The sequence below is a fragment of the Aptenodytes patagonicus genome, chromosome 1 (assembly GCF_965638725.1).
Source record: "Aptenodytes patagonicus chromosome 1, bAptPat1.pri.cur, whole genome shotgun sequence".
Classification (NCBI taxonomy): domain Eukaryota; kingdom Metazoa; phylum Chordata; class Aves; order Sphenisciformes; family Spheniscidae; genus Aptenodytes; species Aptenodytes patagonicus.
The window spans coordinates 38,818,148-38,839,643 of NC_134949.1; the positions used below are offsets into that span (position 1 = coordinate 38,818,148).

The window sequence follows — 21,496 nt, forward strand, 5'->3', positions numbered from 1 at the left end:
CACGAATGTCTCTGTCCCCTCTGCTGTCTCCCTTTTATAGGCCTTGTTTTCAGCCTGCCATGTAAAGGAGTTATTTCATTATCTGTGAATTAAGCTGGAGAAAGAATTCCATTATTTAAAGTTAACTCACACAAGAACTGAAAACAACTGTTTCAAGACTCTGTGTTTGCATGAGACTTGCAGCTGGTTTTAAAAATCGTAAAAGTTGTATTTACACGTCTCTGTCTTTTTATAGATATTACTTGACACAGCAACATAGGTATTCCCAGAAATGGAGAAGTGGCAGAGAACCACGCCAGGACGGAGGGAGAGTCCACGCTCCTGTGTTTGATTGAGCTGAGGGCCCCTCAGTTTTGTAAGGAGGAAGCTGGCAAAGAGAGGGCCATTCTTTGTAGGGTAGTCCTGTGGGCGGAGGGCCTCCTGGATCATGCATGGGAAGGAGTCATGAAACAATGTGAAAAAGGATCGGGTCTCTTTTAGCTTAGACCAAAAGGAAATGTTGTATATTGATCTATTTTATTATATGTAACTTTTTCTAAACATATGTACAACCAACCTTCGCTACTGTTTTGAAGGGTATGCCTATGCTGCTGACAGCTTCTCAGAAGCTGGGCAAACTATCTGCTGCTGTGCCTAGACTGGTACGTTATATTTAGTGTAATACCAGGCATTTCTACGTTGCACTTTGGTCTGGAGTGCAAAAACACAGTTACTTAATTGCAAACAGAAAAATCCACCAGCCTTTGCACCAGCACCTATTGCTTTTGCCTCTCCTTTAACCTGCGTGCCAGTACTCTGAAGCGGCAGCAAGACATCCATAGTGGCCTCCAGTTTAGTTAGTGTGACATCAGTTCAAAGCAAAACAAAGGAGAAACTGGAAGAAAATACAGTAAAAAAATTAAAGAGGGGGCAAATGAAAACACAAGAGTCAGCAAACTGAATTTTATTTTTTGAAAATATACCTTATCAAACATACTTGATTTAATTCTTTGATGAAAACATACTAGCTGATAGGGGTGAACATGCAGAAATACAACTATGTGACATTTTGTTAAAAAAAGAGCTACATAATAATTACATGGCAAATATTAACCTGTTAACTACTAACCAGTGAAAACCAGTTTAGAACAGATCCTAGAGATACTTGCTTTCACCACTGAATAGCAGGATTTCTGGTGGACTTCAGGAGAGATCAATACTAAACATGATACGGCTTGGTATTTTCATCGATGAGCTGCAAGAAAACATGAAATTACTGTTTGATAAAGTTTCAGAAAAGGCACAGATCTGCGGCGTTGAACAAAAGCGAAGACTAAGCAGCTTTGTGAACAGCCTGGGTTACAGTACAGGGAAGTACAGGTGGTTTTAAATGAGGACCTCCTGGAAAACAATTTGCCAGTTATACACAATATTATACGACTTTGGGGGGCAGCTGGGTAAAATATAATAGGATATATTGGAAATCTGATTTTATGATTTGATGGTTTTGTGATCAGATTCATGTAAAGACACAGAATTATCACCCGATTTATTAAAAAATGCACTGTTTCTGCAGTAGCGTACCAACGTACGAGTACAAACGATGGCGGGGCGAGAGCTGGGGGTCAGGGCTCAGCCCTGCCCAAGTCCAGCACGTGTTTCTTCCTCCCGAGAGGTCACACCGCAGCTACCAGTTCTCTGCCCCCCCGGTGCACAGGCGCCAGTTTTGTGCATTACCCGTTACCTCACCGCAACTCATCTGCCGGACTCCAGCCGCCGCTAAGGCCCGCACCGCCGCTAAAAGCGGCACGGCCTCCTCAGGCTGCCCCGCCACCACCGGGAGGAGAGCGCGGCCGCAGCCACCACCGGTACGCGGCCGGGGCACACCGCGGGACACCACAGAACAGTCGGCGTCCCTGACTGGACACCTCGACGCGCCGTCCCGCTCGACGTCTCCTTCCGCGCCGGGCGCGGGGCGGGCGGAGGGATCCCATGGAAGGGCGCGGTGCAGAAGCGGCATGGCGGTCTCCGGCCAGCTGCGGGTGGCGGTGGTGGAGCTGTGGGGGGTGCTGCTGCCTCTGCGGCGGGCGGCGGACTCGGACTCGGAGACCGAGGAGGAGGCTGAGGAGGAGCCGTACTTGGAGGAGGCTGCGCTGCTGGAGCCTTCCGGGCTGGAGCTGGCGGCCGCGCTTCCCCCGCGCCGAGCCGGTGAGGGGCGGTGGGAGGGGAGGGAGGGGAGCGGAGCGTGGCCGGGCGGTCCCCAGCGTCCTCTGCCCGCGGCCTCCCTCGGAGGTGGGTTTAGGCTCGGCCCGGGGCGCTGCGTTCGAAGCGGGTGAGCTGCACCCGGCGTCTGCGCCCGGCCCGGCCCTGGGGGCTGGCGACGGCGCGCAAACTGCGCGGGCGCTTGTGGAGAGGCGGCTCTCCCCTGGCCCGTGTTTGGTCTTGTACCTGACAGCCTCCTCGCCGGGGTCGGGAGGCTCTTGTTTGCGAATGTAGGATGTTTTAAAAGTAAGTCAAATCGAAACTCGCTCCTTCCCCGGTTACTGAGTTCATTACAAGTAAAGTGAAAATGATCCGGAGTGGGTGATAAATCTCGTGCAGGTAATAGAAGTGTCAAAAGAAGTTTTTGTGTGGCCACAGTATTGCAGCAGTAAGAAAACATAAAGTTTTTCCGTTCAAGTTAACTTTACACAAAGAATGCATGTTTTTTTTTCTTTTATGACACGTAAGAGTGTTACTTGACCTTAATGACGCCCTACTTTCTATTTAGTACTTAGAAAAGCAAGTGACATTGGAGCAACTTCTGCCTAGCAAGAATATTTTGCCAGAAGATTGTTTTAAAAATGGCTAAATCGAGCTAAATAACAAGGGGAAAATAAATAGACAAGTTGTTATAGACCTAAGAGCTGCTGGTGCTCTGGTTTGGTGAGAAAGAGGTCCTGCTAAACGTAGGTGCTTGCTTTGTTCTGGTGGTAGCATTTAGTCCCCAGTCGTGGATCGAGGAATGGTGTATTAATTTTTGTGATGGAAAGAGGAGGCAAACCAGGTCATACAAAATGTTAAGAGTTTATTATATTAACTGCTTATAACTTTGGTTTCAGTTGCAGGAAGTATTTGCTATACAGATGTATCTGAAGAGGATGCAGGCACCATGATAGAATACTTCATGGCAAAACTGTTTAAAATTGAATTGCAAACTTGACTTGGCATAAGTGGTGTAATAGTAAACCATATGCCAATGTGTTTAATTGGCTTAATAAACATTCATACACAAGTTTAATTTTGTAGTTCTGACACTTAGAGAAGCAGTTTTACTGCTTGTTTCTGAGGTTGGTTTTGCTTTTGTTTTGAAGTACTACTGGAAAGACTGACATCAGGAAGTTTATGAAAACCCCTACTTTTACTACTGCAACTTATACAGAAGACAAAAATAAGCTTTGAATAAACAACACTTTTAATCAAACCAAACTTTTAATCTTTATGACTATCAATTAACAATGGTTTTATTTTTCTTTTTAATGATTCAGTTGTTATACGAGACAGCTCCAGAAAGGAGTATGCAGTAGTTGGACGTTTTCCATTGGTTGACCCTTGGTGGAAAGTTAATGTGAAAGCTAAAAAAGTGGGGTCAAAGTACTTCGTGCAAGGATATCCGTCGTATTTTCTGCAGACTGATATAGAAGAAAACAACCGACAAGTCTTTTCACTATTTCTTAAGGAGTGTGGTGTTCCTGAGGATTTTAAAGAAAAGTTTTTTACGTGGCTTCCTACGGAGTCTATGCTGAGTTTTAGAAATCTTGAAGAAACACTAAAACAGTTCCAAGTTTCACACTTACAGACAGGGAAGAAACAAAGAGACACCAAGGATTATGACATCTTCTACTATGTTTCGCAATCATGTAGGTATATCCTGTGCTATTTTGACTGATTTATAAGCTAATGAGTTCTATCTCAGATACTGTGTTCAAGCTAACATGTCTTCATATGAAGTGTATATTCAAATGAATTTTGAACATGCAAAGCTGCTTCTTTTTTTTTTTCTTAAATTTGAGGACAGTGGGACAGCTGACCAATTAAAGATGGGTATACAGTTAGAAACACATAAGGACTTTCCTGAATTCTGTAGGCTTACTAAGTAGAATTGTCTATGCTAGGGATGCAAAGACACTGGTGCTGGCTTCCTATAGTTTATTGAGATACAATAAGGCTTATTAAAAAATGGGTTCAGCACTGCTTAAACATGGTGATATGACTTTTTAGGACAAATATGTGTTCAGAAATAGTATAGCTGCTTCTTTGTGGTGCAGGGGAAAAGCAAATGAGCTCAGCGTAGTCCAAATCAGCTGCACTAAATAGGCTGTCTAAGTGTATTTGAATCCTGCCCATCAGCAGGTAGGTATGGTTGGGGAGCAGAGTGTGGAAACACTGGAGTGTCCCCCCATGGAGATGGTTCAGGACTGCTGAGGATCCTGTTGTGGAGTGTGGTGGTGTGACTACAGGAATGTTAGAGATTGGATCAGGAGTGAGCTTTTGAAGCAAACGTCCCTCTTGCCCCATTGTGGTGCAGTCTCTGAGAGTATTGACTGTATTCCTGCTGGATGAAACCCAAAAGGTGTGTTCCAGTTGCACACCTAAGGTACTCCAGCCCTAATGGGCATTCAGGCTGTGGGACCAGGCTATAGCTGGTCTGAAGCAAAACACCGAAATACAGAAAGTCAAGATGTCTGGGACGTGTCTTCAGCCTTAGCTCTTTTGTTTTGCTCTGATGATCTGTTTCCAGTATGCCACATTCCTGATGTGGACGTAGGCAGTCCTGGGTTGGTGCTGTACAGAGCCACTTAGACGTCAGTGCTGTGGGACTCAGTACTCTGAATTGGAGGAGGTCAAAAATTCAGCCGCAACTGTGCATAAATCTGTACAGACAGGTTGGGTCTATCTACAAAGTCTTCCAGTACCTGGTTTGCTGGGCAGTGGCAGATCAAAAGGTGGAGGTGACTCTTTTGGAGGGCAAATCATGTCTGACAGGAGAGTTCATAGCTTCTGCTAGACTTTACTCCAAATCACGTGTAAGGAGAGAAAAATTTTCAGTTTTATGGACTTCAGGCATTTTGTTGTGTTTTTGTAACGGTACAAGTTCTTAACCCCTGTTTATGGACTTTAAATCTTTTCATGACAAAGAGATGGGAATCTGTAGTGGTAGAAACTCAGACCTAGTTTGCTGCTTGAGTTTTAATGGGATACATGGATCACTTCTGATTGAAGCTTGCCTACTATGTTTATGAATCTTTGGTGTTGAAGATTGCACAGTGTGCCTAGGTATCCTGTTCTTGTAGTTGGCAGATTTTTCCTAATATCTAACTTAAATGACTTTGACACAAATTAAGCTTTCTTCTTTCTCTATCGTTGGGCAATAGAAACAACAAGCCACACCCTGTATGTCATGTGGTTACTATTGTCACTTTTTCCTGGTTGTCATTGTTATGGGCTTGAGCAGTTTGTAATTCAAGCCTTCGTGATACTTTTGTCTGGAAGTAGTGTGTGTTGATTCTCCACTTGTAAATTAAGTATGTGCTTCAAAGGGAAAAGGTTTCATCTTTGCCTTTCTGTAGGTAAGACAGTGATCAGAAAAAGTACTTAACTGAGAAAAATGGGTGTTTTAAATTTGGAGTGACAAAGTTTCCTTAACACTCTGTTAAAAATTGCAATTTTTTTTTTTTTTTTTTTTTTCTGTGAAGAGATAAAACTTCTGTAAGTCTCACTTTCTTCTAGAATTTGTTTTTTAAAGCACGGTATAGAGCAAATCAGTTTCATTATTCCCTTTTTGCAGATCCCAAGACTGATACAAACAAAGAAAGTGATAGCTTAAGTTTGGGGTCATTGAGAAAGCCAGCGGAGAGCACTGTTTTCCTACGTTCCTGTACTGATCTGATACTACAAATTTAGAAGCCTGTTTTCTTATTTTGGATTTTACGTGTTCTTCTGTACATCTGTATGAAAATTATCTTTAGATAATGCAGGCATGGTGACGTCTGAACTGACGTTCTACAAAATGCTATTGAGTAGGCAGTTTAAACCAAATGTATAATACATATTTTCCAAATGAGTACATTTAGTTGCAGTTTTTCTGTCATCTGTTTACATTTTTTTTCCCAAGGCAGTCCAGGGAAAACAGACTTTAAAAGAATTTGAAAAGGATTACAAAGAATAAGAAACCAAAAGAAATTAGGGACGTTTTGGATGTAGGGGAGGCAGAAGGATAAGAGCCAGAGTCAGTTTAAATTGTCTTTACAAATATCTTTATACATTGCTTAAAACTTTCTTGGTTTATGGTGCATACAGTTGCAGGAAAGGCAGTATTGGTAGCTCTGACTTTTCCGATGATACTGGAATTCTTGCCAATTCTTCTGCCACGCCATTTTTGCTGTCTGTTGAATATGGTGTGTTGGCCAAGAAAGACTGAAGTAAACAATGGTACGGATGGTGAGGAAGTACATTTTCAAGACAAGATGCTAACAAAGTTGGATGAGATATTAAATAATGAGCCATGGAAACTTGGATTCAGCAGGGTAAGTAATGTTAAGCAGGGTAAAAAATGTGGTTGTTACATTTGAGCTTCATTAGAATACAGCGCTGTTTCAGTTACGTTCAGTTTATTAACTGGGCACTTGTAGGAGGTAAGCTTAGTTCATTTGGAAATGGATGATTTACTGGACTTGGTTTTAGCAGAGGGTTTTTTTTCCCAGTTGGTCTACAATAAATCAGTCTCAGAAGATTTTAAAGGTGGTTTTGTTACAACCATTTGCTTAGTCTTTTCTACAAGGAACAGAAAATTAAATACTTGAGGTAATTGGGCCAAAAGTAAGAAAACTAATATAAACCCCTCAATTGTACTGTTCAGTTTTATACTGGCAAATGAGATTTTCTGTTCTTAATACATAGAACAGTGCCTATGCTTTCATAGTGAGGTAGATAAGTTACTCTCTAATAGGTCATCTGGTCTAGTCGTTCTCCTTTTTTATAACGGGATTTGCAGTTGCTGCTTACCTTCTTGTTTTCCTTTGCTACGCTTGCTGTGCAGCTTTGCTGCTGCACCTCACCTTAGCACTCCTGTACCTCAGATGGGAGCTATATCTTAATAGTTCAGAAATGTGATTAGTTAATCCCTCTGCTTCAGCCCCCATTGCTTTTGCTGACAGATGTTCTGACTTGTCTTTAAGACCTCCAATTTCAGAGATTCAGCAGTCTAGCCAATATATTCCAGTGTTTCACATCCTTTCCTTTAAAAAGCTTTTCCTGATGTCCAATTTGACTGCTCCTTGATGCAGTATAGACTTATTGCTCTCTTGTTTCTTGTACCAAGGATCTGCATTCTCACTGCAGTGTTTCTTATTGCTTGAAGACTCTCTTTAGCTTTTTCTCTTAAGGCTTAGCAAGTCCAATTCATTTCTCTTTCCCTCAGTAGTTCATCTTCTTTGCACATCTCAGTCTTTCACTATTTTGCAGTAGTCTCTGTAAAGGTTGTGTATTACTTGAAGTAGCATGTTCAGAATTAGGTACAGTATCCTGGCTAATGCCTTTCCTATGCTCTGTTTCTACAGTTTTTGTGCCTTTACTTGAAATTGTGCTAATCAGGTGTGCACAAGTTCTCCCTAATACCCAATTTCTGCGCCAGGTTTTTTATTTTTTTTTTTTTTTTAAGTTTCTGTTTTATACAGAAGGGTGACTGAGAGGAATTATCATTCCATCTTACTTTTAAATACCTTGCTTTCATATGGCTTGAAAAGCATTATAACTTTGTACATTATGAAAAAAACATAAATTTTTGTAGACTTCCACCTTCTGAATTGCAATTTGTATTTACTAGGATGAATGTTATTCAGCAAGAGGCTAACATCTTCTGAAATAAATACATGTTTGCTTTTATTCTTTTTGGGGAGAAGATCACCTATAGGGAACTAAACCTTTCTTACTGTGAGGCAACATGGGCCGCCTTCTCTCAGTGTGAACATCTCCTCCGGAAGATTCCAGACTTGCAGAAGAATGCGTTAATTCTGTATGATCAACTCAAGAAACAGTGTAGAGAAATGGGACACACTTATGAAGATCAAGATGAATTAGCTCGTTTTGTATCTAAAGTTATGTCCATTGAGCATGTTTGGCAATCTCTTAAATTTTTGAAAGATCAGAATGTAGTGATTAGGGAGAAAAAACTAGTGTTTCTGCCTCATCTTCACAAATCTGAAAAAGACATTGCAATGTATATAGGTGACCTTCTGTCAAAGTGCCCGTGGCAACTGGATGTTGATGTGAGAAAGATACTTAACGTTCCTGAGACATCAAGAGAAATGGTGGATAACAAAACGAATGTTACTCAGGCTCATGAAATAGAACATCTGAAGGAAAATAGTCCAGACAATCATAACTGTGAAAGTCACCTTCCTGAAAAGGAAGTGGGGTCTATGTCTGGTACCCAAAGTAAAGCAGAGGTAGACTTAGATCAGGTGATTGCTATGGAAAAGATTTGTTCTAATCCTGTCACAATCATAAGTGGAAAAGGAGGCTGTGGGAAGAGTACGATAGTTAGCTGCCTTTTTCGTCACTTAAAGCAGATGGAAAAAGAAGTGGAAGCTGCTTCTAAGGACTTTGAGGAAGACCTGGATGCGTCTGAGGAATGGAATACCTTTGATCATCATTGGGAGTCAGAGAATAGGTACACAAAAAAATGTAATGTGCTATTTACTGCACCTACAGGGAGGGCGGCAAGCCTTTTGAGTGAAAAAACTAAGCTTCCTGCATATACACTGCATCAGGTAAGGAATTTTTTTTTTTAAATTGTGTTCTGAAAGACCTTTTGGCACTCTCCATGCTTGTTTTGGAAAAAAAAGCTTGTTCTTGAACTTTCCTTATGAAATGTGTGGCTATTAATGATAATGCTTAGGTACAGCTTGTTAGCATTTGAAAGTCAGTGGTACATTTTAGGGAATCATAAATCAATCATTTGAAATACTTTATTTGCCGTAACTTTGGGTTTTTTTCCTACTTATACACATCTCAAATTTGTGCCTTTCTAGGGCACGTGGTCTTTTTAGCTGCTTGGTTTTGGTTTTTTTTTTTTTAATTAGGACAGAAATACTTTCTGGATGGCAGAGCTGTTTTCTAGTCTCCTGTTGCCTAGCAATCATACTGATACCGGCACATACAGAGATCAAGAGATCAGTAGCCTGGGGTTGAATAATGAGATAAATTTCATTCACACAGTGTTTTCTTAATTACTGTTAAATATTGTGCAAATTTTTTTAGAAAAAAGTAGAAAGCAAACTCTTTGTTAATAATTAGGTCAAGTCGCTGTTGTCCTATGTAGTGGAAGGTGCCAAGAAGACGTTGGAGGTGTGGAATGACCTGTATAAATCAAAATTATAATAACATTAAAAGTACTGTGGGCTTATTTTATCTTTGGGGACTGGATAGTTGCCTGTTTCCCTTCCCCATGCAATGTTGGGGATTTATTAATGTCAGCAAGTTGTGGTAGGAGGTGTTCTGTTACTGAGCAACCTAATGGCTGACCTTACATCCTTTAGGGTCTCTGCAGAAAAAAAAGGATGCATTTCTGTGCTTTTATGTAAGTAAGTGTTGATAATCTCAGCTAGAAACGTATTCACCAAGGAGGAAAATAAGACTGAACGGTTGAGTCGTCTGAGTCTTTACAGGTTTAAGTTCAGAATTTCAGATAATAGCTCTAAATACAACATTAGAAAGTACCCCACTCTGGCTACCTTTATAAGACAGTTATTTACAGTTGATTAGTGTCAGAGCTTGATTTATTTCAATTTGTTTCTAGATCATCCACAGTTTTAAATTGTGGAGGCAGAGTGAAGTACAGCCGTGGAAGTTTTCTACTGTGACAATTCTGATTGTGGATGAAGGAAGTTTGGTGTCTGTACGCGTTCTTAGTTTAGTTTTAAAACTCTTGTGTGAGCATGCTCAGCTTGCCAAACTTATTATTCTAGGTAAGTGAAACAGCAAATTTAGCATTATACAATATTTAATAATATACAATATACAGTGTAAGTATCAGAGCTGCCACTGGTCTCACTGAGTCTCTTAAAAACCCCAGAATGTTACATTGTTCTGTACTTGGATATTTCTGCTTATTCATAAGGTCAGATGAGAGAGAGTTTTCCATCTCGGCTGTCAGTATGAAAGTATCAGTATCTCCTTCTCTGTTTAGCAGTGTTTTGTCCGATTCTGAAAGTATTATGGCTTCCATGTAGTAGCTTATTACATCTTGCAACTGGAAAACTTTCTGATTTCCTTAAATTTAAAGAAGCTAGTGTTAGCATATTAATCACATGTTAGAAGGGAGGTTTCATGTAATTCTTAATACTAGGATCATCTTGTTTTAATTCAGAAAGAAAAACAAGTGTAAAATCAAAATTTTCTGCTTTCTCAGAGGTTTGCTTTTTGGCATGCCATTTATGGCATTTGTTTTTAAATATGTGACTTTCAAAATGTGTTTGAATAAGATGTGATCACTGTCAGTGTTCATCATGCAGAGTGATTTGCACCTGCTAGTAAAGCATTATTGAGTGAGGAATATGAAAAATTTAAACTACACTGCAGCCTGATTCCCCAAAAAAAGTTCCTTAGATTCTTGAACATTTTATTTCATGTGAATTGTATCGAGGAAGCATGTTACTGTGTAGAGGGTTGAGTATCTATTAATTCCAGTGGGTTTTTTTTCAAGACAGTTTTTAGCAGATGATCTGTGATTGCTTCTCACAAATACTAATTTGCATTCTGTTTAGGTGATACCAGACAGCTGCCAAGCATAGATCCAGGAAACATGTTAGCTGATATCTTTGAGGGTCTAAAATCAAGAAGCTTTTCTGTGGAACTGCGAACTAATCACAGAGCTGAATCACAACTAATTGTAGATAATGCATCAAGGTAGGATTTCCTTATGTATGTAAGAAGCATTCTTGTAGTAGGCCTGGTCCTTTACCTGCAAAATAGTAGTGCATCCAGATTTGACTATAGTACTGCTTCCGTTACAGTTTCTTATTCAAAATCAGTAACACTGGTTTTAAAAACAAACAAACCAACCCGCAAAACAACAACAATAAAACCCCACACATTTTTCCAGGAGTATATGTATTGGACAAAAAAAATGTGTGTGCTGGAATACTCTTGAATTTTATGGGGTGTGTTTCACTACCAAATACTCTGTTGTTTTCAAATGAGTTGTGCATGCGCAAATCACTTTATGCCTTCTGAAATGACTTACAATTGCTTCTCTAAAAAGGAAGTTTTAAAGACATTGCTGGTAAGTGTGACAACAGCTAAAACAGGCTGAATTACACTGAGACTTTGTATGTCAAGGGCCATTAAATCATAGTTTCTTTTTATTTTTTGCTGTATTGATACCTAGAACCTCTAAATGGTTCCAGCATTTGCATTACTTTTGGTCTGGAAATAATCCTGTTTACTGTCAGTGCATGATTTCTTTTTTAAACCTCAAACAACAACATCTAGGTCCGAGTGCCCAAAACCTTTTGATGTTGATTGGAATTTGAGAATATTCTGAACATTTGCAAGATGTAAAACACTTAGTAGTTCTGGACAAACACTCTCACTTTTTTTTTTGGTAACACTTCTGTGTTACTCCAGTCTGCTCCCGTGAGGAGAACTGTCTGGGTAACACTAAGTATCTACTGTAGTGCTGAAGGGTTTAGAGAATAAGTTACCAATTTTTTTAATGTGACATTAAGTTATGCTCAGAAGAAAGACCTTTTGGTGTATGTAGTGTAGGTGACCAAAAATTTATAATGGTGAATTTCAGGCTGATGCAGATGATGATACACTGGAATCCTTTAAGTGGAAATAATTTTTCTTTTCTGTTTTCCCTCTGCTGCTCTGGTCAAGAATCTCTCAACGGCAGCTTCCTGAATTTGATGAGGTGCTGAAAGTTTCTCGTTGGAATGAGGAAATGAGAATGCCAAGCCCGGAGAAGAAATTCATTCTTATTGCTTTGCCTGCTGGCGGGGATTGTAACAGTACGTGTGTACAGTCAGTTTGTGATCTTGGCTTTCCCTTTGGTAAAGCACAGACTATTTGGCTGGAACTAACATTCAGCCAGGAGTAACGGCTGCCACCCCCCATTCCCACTAAAGGCAGCCCCAGGGAGTGCTAGTGAACAGGAGTGCTGCCAACAGGACGGGCAAACAGGGTGTGGCACGGCAGTTTGCATGGCAGTTCATGCGGAAGGGTGCGCAGGGAAGGCGCCTCTCCGAAGGAGAGGCATTCCATGGGCCGAGTGGGGGACTCGGCGTACACATAACGAGGAGAGGTGCTATGCTGGACCTTGTTCTCACCAACAAGGAGGGGCTGGTGGGGAATGTGAAGCTCAAGGGCAGCCTGGGCTGCAGTGACCACGAAATGGTGGAGTTCAAGATCCTTAGGGCACACAGCAAGCTCACTACCCTGGGCTTCAGGAGAGCAGACTTTGGCCTCTTCAGGGATCTGCTTGGTAGAGTGCCATGGGACAAAGCCCTGGAGGGAAGAGGGGCCCAAGAAAGCTGGGTAATATTCAAGGATTACCTCCTTCAAGCTCAGGAGCGATGCATCCCAACAAAGAGGAAGTCAGGCAAAAACGCCAGGAGGCCTGCATGGATGAACAAGGAGCTCCTGGACAAACTCAAACACAAAAAGGAAGCCTACAGAGGGTGGCAGCAAGGACAGGTAGCCTGGGAGGAATACAGAGAAATTGTCCGAGCAGCCAGGGATCAGGTTAGGAAAGCTAAAGCCCTGACAGAATTAAATCTGGCCAGGGACATCAAGGGCAACAAGAAAAGCTTCTATAGGTACCTCGGGGATAAAAGGAAGACGAGGGAAAATGTGGGCCCTCTCCGGAAAGAAATGGGAGACATGGTTACCCAGGATACGGAGAAGGTGGAGGTACTCAATGACTTTTTTGCCTCGGTCTTCACTGGCAAGCGCTTGAGCCTCACCACCCAAGCCGCAGAAGGCAAAGGCGGGTACTGGGAGAATGAAGAGCTGCCCACTGTGAGAGAACATCAGGTCTGAGACCAGCTAAGGCACCTGAAGATGCACAAGTCCATGGGACCCGATGAGATCCATCCATGGATCCTGAAAGAACTGGCGGATGAAGTTGCTAAGCCACTATCCATCGTATTTGAGAAGTCGTGGCAGTCTGGAGAAGTTCCCACTGACTGGAAAAGGGGAAACATCACCCCCATTTTTAAAAAGGGAAAAAAGGAAGACCCGGGGTACTACAGGCCAGTCAGTCTCACCTCTGTGCCTGGGAAGACCATGGAACAGATCCTGCTGGAAGCTATGCTAAGGCACATGGAGGACAGGGAGGTGATTCGAGGCAGCCAGCATGGCTTCACCAAGGGCAAGTCCTGCCTGACCAACCTAGTGGCCTTCTATGCTGGAGTGACTACATCAGTGGACACGGGAAGAGCTACAGATGTCGTCTATCTGGACCTCTGTAAGGCCTTTGACACGGTCCCCCACAACATCCTTTTCTCTAAACTGGAGAGGTATGGATTTGATGAGTGGACTGTCCGGTGGGTGAGGAATTGGTTGGATGGTCGCATCCAGAGGGTAGTGGTCAACGGCTCAATGTCCAGATGGAGATTGGTGACGAGTGGCGTCCCGCAGGGGTCCGTATTGGGACCGGTACTGTTTAATATCTTCATCAGTGACATAGACAGTGGGATCGAGTGCACCCTCAGCAAGTTTGCAGATGACACCAAGCTGAGTGGTGCGGTCGACACGCCAGAGGGACGGGATGCCATCCAGAGGGACCTGGACAAGCTGGAGAAGTGGGCCTGTGTGAACCTCATGAGGTTTAACAAGGCCAAGTGCAAGGTCCTGCACCTGGGTTGGGGCAACCCCCAGTATCAACACAGGCTGGGGGATGAAGGGATGGAGAGCAGCCCTGCTGAGAAGGACTTGGGGGTACTGGTGGATGAAAAGCTGGACATGAGCCAGCAATGTGTGCTCACAGCCCAGAAGGCCAATCGTATCCTGGGCTGCACCAAAAGAAGCATGGCCAGCAGGTCGAGGGAGGTGATTCTGCCCCTCTACTCTGCTCTGGTGAGACCCCACCTGGAGTACTGCGTCCAGCTCTGGAGCCCTCAGCATAAGAAAGACATGGACCTGTTGGAGTTGGTCCAGAAGAGGGCCACGAAAATGATGAGGGGGATGGAACACCTCTCCTGTGAAGAAAGGCTGAGAGAGTTGGGGTTGTTCAGCCTGGAGAAGAGAAGGCTTTGGGGAGACCTTATTGCAGCCTTTCAATACATAAAGGGGGCTTATAAAAAAGATGGGGGCAAACTTTTTAGCAGGGCCTGTTGCGACAGGACAAGGAGGAATGGCTTTAACCTAAAGGGGGGTAGATTTAGACTAGATATAAGGAAGAAATGTTTTACGCTGGGGGTGGTGAAGCACTGGAACAGGTTGCCCCGAGAGGTGGTGGATGCCCCATCCCTGGAAACATTCCAGGTCAGGTTGGACGGGGCTCTGAGCAACCTGATCGAGTTGAAGATGTCCCTGCCCACGGCAGGGGTGTTGGACTAGATGACCTTTAGAGGTCCCTTCCAACCCAAACTATTCTATGATTCTATAACAGTTTGGGAAGATTTTAGTCTGGTTTTGTTTCTGGTATAAATTTAAATGCTAGATTCGTAGTTTACCTTTTGCCTTCTGTAAGTGCACAGAGTGAGACCTGTAAGTGCAAAGGATACGCTGTAGAGCTCCAGCTCACCAGTTGCATTTAGAAATGGGGGTGTTGCAGCTTCCACCAGTGTAATCAAATGTGATCGTCTTTTTATGTTGTAGCTGGAGCTGTCAAACCTTAAAAGAATAAATTTTTCGGAGGTGAATCATTTGAGTAAACAGCAACTGTTTACTCAGATGTTTACTCAAAACTCCACCACCAGTGATGTGTTGGACAGGAATGTGCTCCCAGCTCTCGAATCAAGTTAGGAAAATGGAAGCAGAGGGGATACCAGTATTTCTTTAAAAATGTTTTGGGGTCATGATTAGGGCCATTGTTTTTGGGTTTTTGACCTTTATTGGATAAGTGGATTGAGTGGCCTCTGCTTTATATGCATCAAAAAGCTTCAAGGGGGGATGTGGAAAAAAAAAATGTGAATATTATCACCTTACCTCTTTAATGTGCTGTATCAAAACCTTATTTTGCATGAAATATGCTCTATGCACTGTTTAACACAGAAATAAGAATTTCTCTCCTTCCACATCACTCTTGCCTCTCAGATTTTAATAGTGGGATAACTGCATGATACTTTTTGGGGGGAGTATATATGTGCGTGTTTTGTGGTGTGGGTTTTCTTTTGGGGGGGTATTTTTGTGTGTTGGGTTTTTTTGGTTGTTTTAAACAAGTTGAAATGTCATTGAAGCAAGAAATAAGCAAAGGCAATTTCATATTGAATTATGTTTTTCTTTCTTTAATCATTTGTTCTGCATATTTTTATGCCTTACCTTTTTTGTCTTCTAAAACAGATTTGCAAACTGCCATAAAGACTTTACTGAAAATAGGACCAGGATTGCAGGATGCCAAACAATCGCAGTTCATTGCTTTCAGAAGGTAACGGAGCATGCCGGCAGACATTGAAAAAAATCCTTGCTAGCAGCCACAATCTAAAAATAGCTGAATGTGTTGAGTTGGAGAGACTAGTGGCAATATCATAAAATTACTAGAGAGAACAACAGGCCAGGTGTCTTTTCCTGTACCTTCTGGTTGCCCCCAGTCTCTTCGTGGAGAGTTGCTTCATTTTTCTATCAGCTTCATGTTATTTTGCACCACGATTTCTGCCTTTGTGTTCATGTTCATCTGTACTGTTTTATGTTAAAGAAACAAAGGATGGACATAAGTGGTCAGTTTTTGTAGTAGATTCTCTGAGAGCCCGTGTTCTGGTGTTTGCTAACGGTGCAGTGTTCTTCAGAAGCGAAAGGTGAGGACTGCAGGAGGAACCCGCAAAATACAAAAGACATGTCCATATTCAAACATAGCCCGTCGTGGCAGATGTGAATTCCAGGGTGCGTGATGGAACATACAACCTACTGTCTATACGTGCTTCTGTCACAGGTGGACGTTGACTGAATGACAGAAGATACTTGCATTTTGACCATGTGACAAAGGCCAGATTTAGTCACATAATCTGATGGGCGTTAGTGCTCCTGCTGGGCAGTGGTGAATGCCTACAGTTTGGGTATTTGGAAGCACAGTGCTCTTCACTTAAGAAGGGCTGGGGTGTAGGGCTCTAACACACTTTGAAGAAAGATTGGAAAGGTTAGTAATCGCCGATAACGTCAGTCATCACAGGAGCGTGAATAGTATGGATGGCCTCACAGAAACACTGAAGGGGTAAATGTAATGTCCAGTAGTACCAATAGTCCGTAAACTTACACTTCTGCACAAAAGGGTACTTAAGAAAAAACTCTTCCACTTTTATTTGTGAAGAACCTTTTCTCAGCAATTAAAAACACCCACTATTTACAGGTTACTAGTGTGCAAATAAGTGATTTACAAATTTTAGCTAGTTCACCTGTGTCCTGGTTTCGGCAGGGATAGAGTTAATTTCCTTCCTAGTAGCTGGTACAGTGCTGTGTTTTGGATTTAGGATGAGAACACAGTTGATAACACACCGATGTTTCAGTTGTTGCTAAGCAGTGCTTACGCTAGCCAAGGACTTTTTAGTTTTCCATGCTCTACCGACTGAGAAGGCTGGAGGTGCACAAGAAGCTGGGAGGGGGCACAGCCAAACTGCCCAAAGGGACATTCCATACCATGTGACGTCATGCGCAGTACATAAACTGGGGAAAGCTGAGGGGGGGGCCGCTGCTCGGGGACTGGCTGGGCATCGGTCGGCGGGTGGCGAGCAATTGCACTGTGCATCACTTGCTTTGTGTATTATTATTATTATTATCATATGATTATTATTATCATTTTATTTCAATTATTAAACTGTTTTTATCTCAACCCACGAGTTTTTCTCACTTGTGCTCTTCCAATTCTCTCCCCCATCCCACCGGGTGGGGGGGAGTGAGCGAGCGGCTGTGTGGTGCTCAGTTGCCGACTGAGGTTAAACCACGACAACCTGTTTGTTGTGAATGCCGAGTACCTCTGAAATCAATTTTGTTTCTCCAGTCTGCATTCAGGTACAATGCTGTTATTAGTGATTTCCATATGAGATTCTTCTAGAATATATTTATAGGTACTTAATCTGCATTTAAAAGTTAAAATTCTAGGTCTTTAAAAAGCAAATAAATCTTCTGACTATTTTTAATACATTCACAGACAGAAAATAATATATCCAGGCTTTAGTTTTTCTTTAGTTTTCTTATCTTAAAAACAGATCTAGCTAATCTAGGTATGCGTCGCAAACATCCTTGCCTCACTTTCCATGATATTTAGACAAAACCGTTCCTTTACTGCTCTATCTTCTAAACTCTGAATCGGCGATTGTTTTTAATTGTTGGTGGAAGATCATCATAGCTAAAATGGGCTTTTTCCATTATTTAGAAATTAATGCTGATGTGACATTGCATGTAGTTGTATGTTTTGTACATCACGATTTTGTTCATGTTCTTGTTTTGTATGATTTAGGCAAGATTGTGATCTAATAAATGAACTTTGTTGCCAACACTATTCAAATCATGTAACCAGGTAAGCCAGTGTCTTGCAATTTTTCCTGTGAACAATCTCACTTTGTTTTTAAAAGTGTTACAGCCAGGCCAACAACCTAAAATAAGATTGTAAAACTTCCAATGTTTCATCTAGATCTGATTATTTATGTTAGAAATCATTTATATAATGAACTTTCTTGGATGGGTTCTTTAACCTCAACCTGGACTGTGAACAGAGATAACATAAACTGTTTGCCTTTCATTTAAATTGTCATTGTATGAATTCCAATATTTTGAGTTACTGTTGAATATTTAAAATTGACATAAAAGCAACTTGAAAAAACCCTTCAAGGTTAATTCTTTTTTGCCACTGTATGATTTCTAAATAGATTCTGAAATATTTTTGGAAGCAGGATTTTGGTGCTACTCCATATTACTGTGTTTTACCAAAAGGTTTTACAGAAGTTCAAGAAACATCTTTTAAATGTGGGTTGTCTTAACTGTTTTGAACATTATCAAGGTTTTTAATCTGGCCCAAGTATAGAGAGGGGAAAGAGAAGAAATACTGAGAGATGGTAAATACATTTCTCCCTCTTTCTTTCTTTGACCTAGGGACCATAAAAACCAACTTCTATTTCAAATTAATGACAAGATTTCCTGCATGCGGAATATATATCTCAAGGATCTCTTGCCAGACCGTGGTTTTGGAGAGGACCCTAATCGCCATGAATGCAAAAGCGGAGAAACCACCCTCACTACAGAGACTGCTGAGGAGAACAAACGACTATGCAATGGAGATACATTTTTCATAACACAGGTAAGTCCTTGCTGCAAGAATTTGCACAAAAAACCCCAGTGGTAACTGATTCAGTCCTTGTTGAATCCCCGGAACAAAACAATTCACACTTTATAATTTTAGTCCATAATATATACTTAGTTCTTCTGCTAAACTATTGTGTGAAAGGCAAGGAAGAGGCAGACTCAAAATAGAGAATTAAAAGGAAATCTCTGGGCATTTTTGTAAAATGTGTTTCAGTTGGTCTGCTCGTGTCCGGTGTAAATACATTCTGTAAATACTCAAACGTATTGTAATTGAAATGGGTAGTGTTTTGGATATAGGTAGAAACATCGTCTTAAGTAAAGAATAAAGCTAATGTTACAGCTTGAGCTCTCCCTGGCAGAAGACTAAGCTGACCAAAAAATACAGCAACAAACAACTCTGTTATTCTGCTGGGCTCAGTGAGTCGAGTTGACTCGGCGGAGAGTCTGGTGAAAGTATCGATATTTGTGCATGGGAAAGGGGGACCATACAGGGTTGGTGGGAGAGAGTAGGCTCTTCTCCGTTCCTGGCAACAAATTGTTACACGGCCTCGTTGGTATATTTCACTGTACCCTCAGATAATCTGAGTTTTCTGGGGGTTAAAACTGCCTTTCTCAGCATTTTTCTTATTAAACAGAAGGAGTTAGGGTAGGCCCTGTACAGTGAAACTATTTTCCTTGAAGGTGGTCAGTGAAAGATAGCAATGTTTTGGGTTCAGCGTCTTCAGTCGGTTGACATTGCAGCTGTTGTAATTTCAGGGAAAGCTAGAATATGGACAGGCACAGATGTGTAGACACTGATCGAACTGCTGATACAAGCTTACTGCTGAGTGTTCTTGTGCTGTTTCTTTAGGATGTAGAAATTGATAAGCAGCGCTTATTGACCATCAGCAGCACGTACGGCTCCACGTTCACGGTGAAGTATAAGGCACTGAAGAAGCTATGTCATATAAAACATGCGTGGGCCAGAACTATTCACACATTTCAGGTAAAAATAAAGAAGCTATGAGCTGACAAAACTTTCTCATGGCTTTATCTTGCTAATGCGCTGTATTTTCACGTGAAAGAGCCAGAAGCTCTCTTGAAACTAAAATTCCTTGAATGCAGGATAGAAAATATCCTTGAGAGTGTCCCCAGTTGTCTCCAACTTCCTTGTTCTTGTAAGTTTGTTGGTTTTGGTTTTTTTTTTTTAAAAAACTACTTACTGGAGATCTTACCTTGATAAGGCATTCTTAAACGTGTTTCAGGGTTCTGAGGAAAAAACTGTTGTCTACGTGGTTGGCAATCCTGGCCGTCAGCACTGGCAGCACGTGTACACAGCCGTGACCAGAGGACGCTGCCGTGTCTATATTATAGCTGAAGAGCCGCACCTCAGGAGAGCAGTCACTAACAAGAACATGCCCAGAAAAACTCGCTTACAGAGATTTTTGAGAGAGGCAATCGCAGAAACCAGTAACTGTCCCAAACAAGCTTCCTCTCCCCTGACGAAGAGCTGGCAAAGTCAAGAGCTTGAGACTCGGTCTGTTTCTGTAACTGGAGGTGCTCCTGGCCCATCTGAACCTCCGTCTGACTCGATTAAACAGGAAGGGTCAGCAGTTCTCAGTAGAGAAGAGCAGACGGGCAACTTGCAGCAAAGTCCATGTAAAAGACAACCAGAGGATTCTGAGGATGCCATGAAAGTACCCTCTGTAAGTACCTCCCTACTGAGGAAGTTTAAAACAAACTTTTGCACTCTCTTTCACTGCCACAAGTCACCTGGATACTGTTACAGTTGTTTTATTATTACTTGTTTAATCATTTTCAAGATGACCAGTAATTGGTGAAGCAGTCAAGTTTGGCAGATGTTTTCCCAGAGTAATATACGACTAATAGGGAAAAATAAGTTATTATGTCAATAGCAGTAAACTTATGTATCTTGTTACTCACCGGAGTGATCCGTTGGTTAGCTTAGCCTGTATTAGGTTATTCTTTGTGTACAGAAGTCAGTTTTTAGGAGCTGACCTGCTGTGAAAGATGTATATAAAATTTAATAGTTGATTTTTATACAGTCAAACATGCTTAACAGATGCTTTTTTTATTCTGTCTAATTTCTGAGCTCTGTCCTGGGGAAAGAGCTTTTTTTGAATATGTTACTGTATTTTAGTCCTCGTTCAAACTCTGGTAACATTTTTGTTTTGTTTTGACAGAAAAAAGTACAAGATTCCCCACTTGAGTCTTCCAGACTTAAGAATCTAACTTTGGGACAAGCCATTCCTAGGAAGCTTTTCAAAAGCTAACAAACAATTAACTGTCCTCGTTATGAACCTTGCTTGAACCTGGTTCGTTCAAGATTTTTGGAACAGAGAAGCTGGGCACGCAGATGATTTTCAAAGGCTTTCCTGTATTTGCATGTTCTATGAAGAACAGCCTGTCTTAAAGCGAGCCTCGTCTGTTTTCAGTGATCTGTTTTTAGTAGGAGATTCCTTGGTGTGTCAATCATCAAAAATCATACCGTTCTTTTGTTCTGGTGAAGAATGAACTTACGGGTCTTAGAGCGCCCAGACGTTCCCTTAAAAAACACAGGGGGATTTCTAGGTTTAAAGACTGTAGCCGTCCATACCAAGATTCATCCGTCTCCTAATGCTACAGAATTGATGAGAAGCTGTTACTGATGTGCCAAAACTGCAGTTCGCTCTTGAGTCAAAAAGTAGTTTACAAAGGGGACAATGTTTAATCAACCCTCAGACAAATTGTACTGACAAAATTTGCACAGCTTGCTTACTTGTAACAAATCTTTTTTTTTTTTTTTTTACACATACAGCAGGAAGAAGTGTACCACAAATATAAACATGGTATTTTTTGCTAAACCTGTGGTAACAAAATGTGGGAAAAAATACAAAGTAGAAAAATGCTACCTTATTTTTAATGTCTTTAAATCACTGTTTATTTCAATTTATACAGTTTTTCCATACAAATATTTGCAACAGTTTGAATTTCAAAAAACATAACATAGACGATAAATATCATGCTATTAAAGTATTAA

The 21,496-nt window shown here is 41.5% G+C and overlaps 1 protein-coding gene across 1 annotated transcript; it reads left to right on the plus strand.

The window, feature by feature from the left end:
• The first annotated feature begins 1,997 nt into the window (after positions 1–1,997).
• Positions 1,998–21,385, plus strand: HELB (DNA helicase B). Its single transcript, XM_076332388.1, has 13 exons — positions 1,998–2,187; positions 3,507–3,878; positions 6,319–6,545; positions 7,920–8,789; positions 9,818–9,986; positions 10,785–10,926; positions 11,902–12,032; positions 15,529–15,613; positions 17,636–17,695; positions 18,268–18,472; positions 19,328–19,462; positions 19,722–20,162; positions 20,661–21,385. The coding sequence occupies exons 1-13, from the start codon at positions 1,998–2,000 to the stop codon at positions 20,748–20,750; spliced, it is 3,117 nt and encodes a 1,038-aa protein (XP_076188503.1). The 3' UTR covers positions 20,751–21,385.
• Positions 21,386–21,496: the final 111 nt, after the last annotated feature.